Source organism: Musca domestica, unplaced genomic scaffold, assembly GCF_030504385.1.
Source record: "Musca domestica strain aabys unplaced genomic scaffold, Musca_domestica.polishedcontigs.V.1.1 107, whole genome shotgun sequence".
Taxonomy (NCBI): Eukaryota; Metazoa; Arthropoda; class Insecta; order Diptera; family Muscidae; genus Musca; species Musca domestica.
In genome coordinates this window covers 704120-713141 of record NW_026712125.1, presented here as the reverse complement: position 1 = coordinate 713141, position 9022 = coordinate 704120, and the positions used below count along the sequence as shown (strand labels likewise).

The window sequence follows — 9022 nt, the reverse complement described above, 5'->3', positions numbered from 1 at the left end:
TTTTACACTCGCCTTGATTTTGTGCACTAAACACACGATAATAGGGTGACGTAGGTCGACTATCGATTGAACGACATTTGAGCAGCAACAAAAGCCAGTCGATGGCTTTGTTGATGTCGACTTGCTCAGTTAACTCTTAAGTGGGGTACCTATTGATAATCTGGTTTACTAGCGTAAAAATATATAATATCATGGCTCAAAAAGAAAGGTTTTTCAATTCCATGGTAGAAGAATATTCTTTTACCATGTTCAATTCAAAGTAAAATGCTACTATGTACTGGAATCAAATAGACATTTATATTTTTTCAAATTTTTTTCCAATACTAATTTTGGGAAAAATCACAAAACATGAACAAAGACATAGAAGTATAAAGATGGGACAAGACAGAGTAAAATATGGCAACCCTGTGAAAAATACCTCTGTTGTTATGATATCGTAACAACATAGTTATAAATGTTAAGCAATTTCAACCGCTAAGGCCATATGCAATTATTTGGGAAGGTATATGGAATAGAATTTTGAAACTAATATTTTGGATTATCCAAACTTTTATTGGTCATTCTTTCCTATAATTGTGTTTTTTATATTAACATGCCTCTGCCATGAGCTGTTATTCAAGGTAGTATAGCCACAAACCATTTGCTCAAAATGCATTTTGTCTAGTCTTTACCATTTTAGGTCTTTGACATGAACGCATTGCTGGGGTTATTCTACAAAAAATGAGTCCAAAATAAAAGGAAAATACGTACAGTTTGTTGTCCATTAATATTGAAAATATGCATTTGTGTTGCAACTGAATTCGAAATAATTTCGAATTATTTCCATTTTTTTCAAGGGTAAGATATACAGGGTAAGATAAAAAACTGCAATAAAATCAAACGATATAATTTTTACATTTTTTATTAAATTTTATTCAATGAAAGAAAAAAATGTCGGAAATAACATCAAATTTTAGAATAAGTTTAGATTTGTTCAAATTGGTCACCGTTGGCACGGATTATGGCCTTCAAACGGCCAATGAAACCGTCACACGCTGTCCGATTGTTGATCTGCGGTATTTTGGCCCTTTCCCGGCGAAGCGCTTGCTTGAGGTGATCGACACTTTGATATTTTTTGGTGCCAACCTTGCTTTCCCCAAAAAAATCTCCAGACACAATAGTCCAACGGATTGGTATCCGGAGATTTTGGTGGCCATTGTGCGCTGGAAATGAAGCGAGCAACCTCATTTTGTAACCATTCTTGGGTGGCTCGTGCTGAGTGCGATGGTGCTAAGTCCTGTTGGAATGTCCAAGGTCTGCGGTAAAAATGTTTGCGTGCCCAAGGCTTTAATACACCCTCCAGAATATTTTCGCAATAGTATTCGGCATTTATTTTGATGTCACGATCGATTAATACGAGCGGAGAGCGACAATCGGCTGTTATGGCGGCCCACATCATCGCTATGGCCGGCGCTTGAGTTCTGGTGGCCTCTTTTGAGTCTATTTTCTTTCCATTCCGGTGAAAGTTCTTGCACTTTTTGGAATTTCAATGGCTTTACCCCGAGTTCATTTTTCAATATTTGCCGAATAGAATATGGCGATATGTTCAGCTTACGAGTCATGCTTTTTTCTGAAATGCGTTTTTCTGTAATTTTTTTTAAATTATGCTTTTATTCAGAATCTGTAAAAATCTATGAGTTTCCCAACTTTTTTTTGGACACCAAGAGGAAGAAATGGTTATCTTGCAGGTTCTTGAAGAGACCAATTTTTTAATGATATTTTCATTAAATTCCATGGCAGAAGAATACAGGTAGATGATATGTCAAAAAAAAATGTTTTTTCAAATACAAGTAGATTTTCATATGTGTTTTTATACTACGTTATTCGGTGGCTATTATAATTCGTGTTTTTCAACAATTTTTACGAATTTAAATAATTTTTCGTTCAATATTTTCAATTCCAAAATTGGTTTGACAGTTCATTGTCCCAGCAGCTGTGTCGACGCGTCTACCTATATTCTTCTACCATGTTAAAATCGTTTTTTATATTGGCAATTCCATTTATTTTCTAAAATAAATGAAGAATCGTTGAAAGTCGCCTATATTTTATGCATTATGTGTGGTCCGTTCAATTTTGTTTGCTTTCGAACTATAAAACCCTTCTGTCTCCAGGGATCAGCTGCCTACTTACACAATTTAAGTTACGTTCCCAACTAACTGCATAATCTTGTAATGTTTTCACATTTCTTAGCTTTTGCATATCTGTAACACTGAAAGTACTTTGTTTTCGTTTCCTACATTCCAAAACAATCGAAGCATCAGAAAAAAAACCTAATAAAACACACAAAAGATGAGCGAGAATCTTAATTTACAAACCATAAAACTGGAACCAGCTCCATCAACTCCACCCGAAGATAAGACACAACACGATATCAAGGCTAAACTTCAGTCGCATGTGAAACGACGTTTGCATGAATATGGACAGAATGCAGCCGAAGATGGCCACTCAATGGAGACGCATACGAATGCAGGTGGTGCATCTACCCTAAGTGATCACAAAAAGGATTCCCCCAAAGAAGTTCGCCAAAAGAGACCCTACCACAAGCGGACAGATAAAGTAAAGGATGCTACGTCCGCAGCCCCCCAGCAACATAGAAAATATAAGCAAAAAATGAAACAACAAGCTGTTGTCTCCGATTCACATGACGACAATAGTATGCCCGCAACAAGCAACACGATTTCGGGAACGATAAGTGCTGGCGATGAAGATGAGGCAGCCGGGCACGATAATGATATGCGAACAAATCGTGAAAAGGAAAAATGTCCCGATGTCTTGGCTATGGTATTGAGCATGAAAAAGCGCGCATTGATGCAAGATCCAGAGGTTCAAAAATTTCTTGCCGACATAATGAATGTAATAAAAAGTTGAAGGGAAAGAAATGGAATGATGGGTTGTTTTTTATTACATTTTATTCGTTTTTTTTGGAGTGGTTGGCTGCGGGATTATTAAATCTTGACGTAAAGTTTTAGCCTCTGGGTAATATTCATGGTAGAAGATCGCAGGTAGTCGCATCGACCCAGCTGCTGGAACAAGGAACTGTCAAACTAGTCTTGGAATTGAAATTTTTGAATGAGAATTAATTCTTATCTGTAAAATTGGTAAAGAAAATAACAACCTCCGATTGGCGTCGTGTTGGCAAACATATACAAATATATTTATTAACATTCAAACGATTTTCACATATCCATGGTAGAAGAATATAGGTAGACGCATCGACACAGCTGCTGGGACAATGAAGTGTCAAACCAATTTTGGAATGGAAAATGTTGAATGAAAAATTATTTAAATTTATAAAAATTGTTGAAAAACGCAAATTATAATAACATCCGAACGTCTTCGTATAAAAAAATATATAAAAATCTACTCATATTTGAAAAAAACATTTAAAATTTGTTGACATATCAAAGTTCCCAAGCATTGATGTATCTACTTGTTTTCTTCTACCATGGTAATATTTCTACATTAAAAACGCTACTCTGTTACCATTCTATTCCACTTAGAGGAACTTCTGCAGATACGGGCAGAGGTTACATTTATATTCCTTAACGCTCCTACTACACAAAATTACTTAGCGTTGCCAACTACCCTAATACATTGCCATAATTTTGACACATTTTTTTACTGGGTAAATAATTTTCCTCGTCCCAACCCTTCTGCATCATCACTCTTTTTCTAAATAATGGCTTTTTTTCTCAAATCTTTTCTCCTAAAATACTCGACAAATTATATCAGCTGTAGTCCCTACTCTCCCATACGTTACGTTGCCAACTAACTGAGGTTTTCACATCTCTCATCTTTTGCATGGATGACAGTAAACATAATTCTCTTCTCTCCTATTGGCTGGTTTGTTTTTTTAAATATCATTGTTTGCAAAGAAAAACAAACCCTCTCAGCCCCACTGGAAAAGGAAAATCGTAATTTATTAAAGGATATTCTACAAAGTAACCCAAATTTATCAAAAAACACAAAATGGTATGGATACCAAATAAAACATTTAGTAATTTTTGAATAATCTACAATTGTCTGGCAAATTGTTTAGTTTCATTTTAGTGGCTTTAATATGATGTTCCCTGAAGCTGGACGTAACTTCAAAGCTTCGTACAAATGTTTTTCGGTATCAATGTTGCCGGGCAATGAGCGACAGGATGTGGAAAATGGAGGAAAGAGTATGATTTGGCATAAGGCAATGTAAATCAATTCTCCTAAATATCTGATTTGGTTGCTTTTAGTTATTATGCCACCCTCAGCATTGGATTCCCTGACCCGTCTCAATGTGGAATACCCAATGCTGTTCAAATTGATTAACAACAAAAAGGCCCGTACCTCACACGCTGGCGTTTTGGAGTTTGTGGCCGATGAGGGTAAATGTTATTTACCCTATTGGATGATGGATAATTTACTGCTGGAGGAGGGGGATATACTGACTATTGAAAGTGTCTCCCTGCCAGTGGCCAAGTTCTCGAAATTTCAACCTCACAGCACCGACTTTTTGGATATAACCAATCCCAAGGCTGTATTGGAAAATGCTCTAAGGAATTTTGCTTGTCTTACAACGGGAGATGTCATTGCCATTAAGTACAACAAAAAAGTGTATGAGCTATGTGTGCTGGAGACAAAGCCCGGAAATGCTGTGAGCATTATTGAGTGTGATATGAATGTAGGTTGTTATACTGGCATGTGGAAATCATTTGAAACGAATATATTTTTTGATAATTCTCATTATTCCAGGTGGAGTTTGAAGCCCCAGTTGGCTACAAGGAACCCACAACTTCCAAGAAAGTCGAACCTCAAGAGGAAATGCCACAGGACCATGTTATGGAAGAGGTTGTGGAGACATTCAAGGGTTCCGGTGTTCGTTTGGATGGCAAAAAGAAGAAGGATAATCAATTGGATGCCCCCGTCATTAAGAAGGTAAGGTCTGCACACAGAATATCCCTTCTCATATTTATGTTTCTACTCCCTTTTTCCCAGATCCTGGCTCGTGGTGTTCCCGACTATGATTACCAATTTGGCTATCTTAAATTTGATCGCACCATAAAACCCATTAGTGATCGTGTGGCCGAGGTAGATGCCAGTCCAGCGGTTCAAGAGAGTTTCCAAGGCGAGGGCTTTTCCATGAAGAAATCACGCAAATAAAACCCGCTCTCCTTTTTTTAACAACAATGTAATCTATATTCTTTAGTTTTTAAAACAATGAATTAATAAATGTGCAGGACTTTTTACAAAGGTATTGTTAGTTTTATGACTTCTGGTGCCTTTCCGGGTGGTGGCGGTATCAATGTCATAGGTGGCAATTTCTTGATTTTACGACCAAAGCGGCCATCCTTTCTCTGCCACAAGCCGGAACGTGGACGATTGCCCAATAGACGCATTCTCTGGGCTGAGCCAATGTGTTCTTTGTTGTGTTCAATGTTGCTGACACGACCCACAGTGGCCATGCAGGTTTTGTCAAAGGCATATTCACGTTTGGAGGGCAGTTGGACCACAACCTTATCATCGAATTTTCGCAATATGGTGCCATAGGTGCCAGCTGCATGAATCAAATGGCAGGGATAACCGGGATTCTTTTCCAGATTGTGTATTCTGGTGCCAACTGGTAAGGCACCCAAAGGATAGGCATCGCCCTCATTGGGACGTACTGAAAACGAAATTCAATTTGTTATTAACTTTAAAAAAGCACATAAAAATCCAGCCAACTCACCTGGAATACGTGGAATAAACCGGGATGTCTTAATAATGTCCCCAGCCTTCATGTTTTCAGTAGCCAAAATGTACTTCAACTCATCACCAACTCCCACCAAAGCTATTTTGGCCGTGCGACATCCATCATCCAAGATTTCAATTACCTTTTCCTCTTGGGGTGGACCTTCCACGGGACCATCCCGTACCCACTTAATCCAATGGTATTTCTGTTTCAAACCACCACCAATACCTTTGGCCACAACACGTCCAGTTACCGGATCACGACCAGCCAAATGGGTAATTTCCAATGGTTCCACTGTGTATTCATCTTTAAAGTGGACAATTCGCCTAAATTGCTTGCCATTGCCGGGTTTGGGTTTCTCTACAATTTTTGTTTTCGTTCTCAATTGAATTGCGGCAATGGTTGAGGTGGCGGGCATTAATAAACTGTGACGTTGTGTTTGTATGGCACAGTTGGCCATTAATCGTGTTAAATTATTCATATTTTAATTAATTTTTTCGTTGATTATTTAACAAAAAACGACGACAAACACCTCCTCCAATAAGAAATGAAGTGTGTGCAATGTGTTGTATGCCAAAGGTGAGAGCTGTGAAAAGCACAGTTAGTTGACAGCGTTACGTATTGGACAGTTCAGACAACAGCTGATTTAAATAAAGAGGTTTGATTTAAAGAAAAAAATGTCTTAATTTCAATAATTGTATTACAAAGAGAGCTTGACATTTGATATTTTTTACATTTTTATTGAGAAAAATGTAATATTTCTGGAATACACATATACATAAGATGGGAGATGTGAAAATTACATTTACTTGGTAAGGTAAAGTTTACGGAAGTTGGCAACTCGAAAAAAATCTTAATATAAATGTTTTACTAAACTTCTTAAATGTTATCTAAAATGTAATTTGCAAAGAAAACATTACATAGTTTATGATATCATAGTATATGAAAAAAATTGTAAAATTAATTATTAATTATAAAGTTTACAAATCCTTTAGATTAAGTCATGTAAAATAAATAAAAAAATTATGAAATCACACAAAGATCATCAAATCTTTTTTAAAATTAAGCAATATTTCAACAATGCAAAAAAATGCACAAAATTAAGTAATAAAGCTATTTCAAACATAACTTGCATCTTTTTTTAATGACTTATGCCATGTTTACATTAGAACTTTTGCAGGCTTAACCTACTTCGAAAGGATTTATTTGACGTATAAGTAATGGATATGACAATTTAAATGCAAACCCAGTGGGTTAACCCATTTACTATATGTAAATGCACCGTTACAAAAAATTAAAAAATCTGGAAAACTAAAAATTCAAATAATTAACCAATTATTATTCTTGGGAATTCTACAAAATGTTTAAAGATAAATCAATTAAAATCAACAATAAATCATACAAAATATTATTTTTCGGAAATCTAGAAAATATTAAAAAAAATCAATCAAAATACAAAAAAAAATCAATCATGACTTACAAAAAATAGAAAGTCATACCTAATTTTTGACATGGGGTCAATGACCTTTTGACATGGGTTCAATGACCTTTTGACATGAGGTCAATGACTTTTTGGCATGGGGTCAACGAACTTTTGATATGACCTTTTGACATAGAGTCAATTACCTTTTACGGTCATTGGCCTCATGTCAAAAGGACAATGACCCCATGTCATTATTTCATGCTATGTCAAATCATCTCATGACCTTATGACATGAGGTCAATGACCTTTTGACATGAGGTCAATGACCTCTTGACATGAGGTATATGACCTTTTGACATGAGTTCAATGACCTTTTGACATGAGGTATATGACCTTTTGACATGAGGTCAATGACCTTTTGACATGAGGTCAATGACCTTTTGACATAAGGTCAATGACTTTTTGACATGGGGTCAATGACCTTTTGACATGAGGTTAATGACCTTTTGACATGGGGCCAATGGCCTTTTGACATGGGGTTAATGACCTTTTGACATGAGGTCAATGACCTTTTACTGATATAATAAATGCATGATTTTCTTTCCCTCTGTTCATTGAAAAAATTACGAAGGAAGTTTGGGTTATTTACAACTATTTTTCTTTGAGTTTCTGCTTTTATTTTCCATTGACAATTATTCATCCCTGTATGAGCATTGCATAATTCTTTTGTAATTCCATTGAGGATCCTTGGTTTTCCCTAATTATAGACCAGTATGAACATTACATGACTCCCTTGAAATTTCATTGAGAATACGTGAAATAAAATATAGCTGCACGGTAAAATTATGATGTTAAAGTAATTTCAAATAAGCATATCCATCCCTGCATTTTCTGTAATATACCTTATAAAATTTCACTGCATTAAAACTAGGCTTCCATTTCTGATTTCTGTATATACAATGGATTTATGAATTTATTTCTTTAACTATATTTTATTTTCATTTATTTTTTTTTTTTGCTATTTGCAACATTTCCCAATGCAAATTAATTGTTTTCCTTTAATGGCCACCCCGTATGAACATTGCATTGCTCTCTTGTCAGTCCATCAAGAATTCATGTGATAATTGATAACTGTCATACCACTGTGTTTGACGAGCGAAAGAGTGCTTGCTTTATAACAGAACGGGCAATTTTACGCTCTTTTGTTTTGTTTGTTTGTTTTTTCCTTTGCCAACTACCAAATGGTATCACACACATTTGTGCAATACACACATATGTATATGACAGTTTCATTTCACTCTCTCTCACACTCTCTGGCGCTCTAACTCTCGCTGTGAAATGAAAGCAGCCGTGCCAAAGGCATTTGTTCGTTCTTTCATTGGCAGTTTGTTTGGTTTGTAACATCATCTCGCCAGAGTAACGTATAAAAACCGCATAACGTGCTCTATATTCAAACTATAAATAATTTGGATATAAAAAAGAAATACAACATACTCTAATAACAAGCCGTAGAAGAAGAACATCAAACAGGAGGAGAACAAGAAGAAGAAGAAGAAAAAAGAAATATTCTTCAAAAAAAAAAAAAAAAAAAAAAAGAAAAGGGTTTTTAAAGAGCAAAAAAGAAATAATAAATAAAAACCAAAACTGCAAGTGTTAATTTTTGCGAAATCAAAAAATTAACAATTTAACAAAACGAAAAATTGTTAAAAATTTCTGTTCAAAGAAAATTTTGTGTGCCGAGAATTTTGAAGCGAGAAAAAACGTTCAAGTTTTTCCTAAAGTGAAACACAAGTGAGTAACAAATGAAAATTTATTATTTTTAAAAGTGTAAGGAACTTAAGAACATGGCAGGATAT

The 9022-nt window shown here is 35.5% G+C and overlaps 4 protein-coding genes across 5 annotated transcripts in view; 3 read left to right on the top strand and 1 right to left on the bottom strand.

Moving 5' to 3' along the window:
- The first annotated feature begins 2229 nt into the window (after window positions 1-2229).
- Window positions 2230-2923, top strand: LOC101890719 (uncharacterized). The gene has a single exon (XM_005186815.4). The coding sequence runs from the start codon at window positions 2329-2331 to the stop codon at window positions 2905-2907; it is 579 nt and encodes a 192-aa protein (XP_005186872.2). The 5' UTR covers window positions 2230-2328; the 3' UTR covers window positions 2908-2923.
- Window positions 2924-3852: 929 nt separating this feature from the next.
- On the top strand, window positions 3853-5269 carry LOC101889825 (ubiquitin fusion degradation protein 1 homolog). 2 transcript variants are annotated; one of them, XM_005186810.4, is made up of 5 exons: window positions 3853-4011; window positions 4079-4205; window positions 4269-4696; window positions 4768-4950; window positions 5011-5269. In XM_005186810.4, the coding sequence occupies exons 1-5, from the start codon at window positions 4009-4011 to the stop codon at window positions 5173-5175; spliced, it is 906 nt and encodes a 301-aa protein (XP_005186867.2). In that variant the 5' UTR covers window positions 3853-4008; the 3' UTR covers window positions 5176-5269. The 2 variants fall into 2 exon arrangements, with proteins under 2 accessions (XP_005186867.2, XP_058984873.1); XM_059128890.1 differs by having other exon boundaries at window positions 4768-5269.
- Window positions 5259-6309, bottom strand: LOC101889650 (large ribosomal subunit protein uL2m). The gene is made up of 2 exons (XM_005186809.4): window positions 5741-6309; window positions 5259-5677 (listed from the first exon to the last, which is right to left on the bottom strand). The coding sequence occupies exons 1-2, from the start codon at window positions 6222-6224 to the stop codon at window positions 5259-5261; spliced, it is 903 nt and encodes a 300-aa protein (XP_005186866.1). The 5' UTR covers window positions 6225-6309.
- A 2235-nt stretch (window positions 6310-8544) lies between these two features.
- Window positions 8545-9022, top strand: part of LOC101890103 (sodium-dependent phosphate transporter 1-A) — a 33515-nt gene continuing 33037 nt past the window's right edge. The window contains exon 1 of the mRNA XM_005186811.4: window positions 8545-8957. The gene's annotated coding sequence lies outside the window, so the exon portion shown is untranslated. The remainder of the gene's footprint in view (window positions 8958-9022) is intronic.

Coding starts and splice junctions, on each gene's coding strand:
- LOC101890719 (XM_005186815.4), top strand. CDS start 2,329: ATGAGCGAGAATCTTAATTTACAAACCATAAAACTGGAACCAGCTCCA.
- LOC101889825 (XM_059128890.1), top strand. Junction 4,206..4,268: donor TGTGGAAAATGGAGGAAAGA/GTATGATTTGGC, acceptor GGTTGCTTTTAG/TTATTATGCCACCCTCAGCA. Junction 4,697..4,767: donor TTATTGAGTGTGATATGAAT/GTAGGTTGTTAT, acceptor TCATTATTCCAG/GTGGAGTTTGAAGCCCCAGT.
- LOC101889650 (XM_005186809.4), bottom strand. CDS start 6,224: ATGAATAATTTAACACGATTAATGGCCAACTGTGCCATACAAACACAA. Junction 5,678..5,740: donor GTTTATTCCACGTATTCCAG/GTGAGTTGGCTG, acceptor TTTCGTTTTCAG/TACGTCCCAATGAGGGCGAT.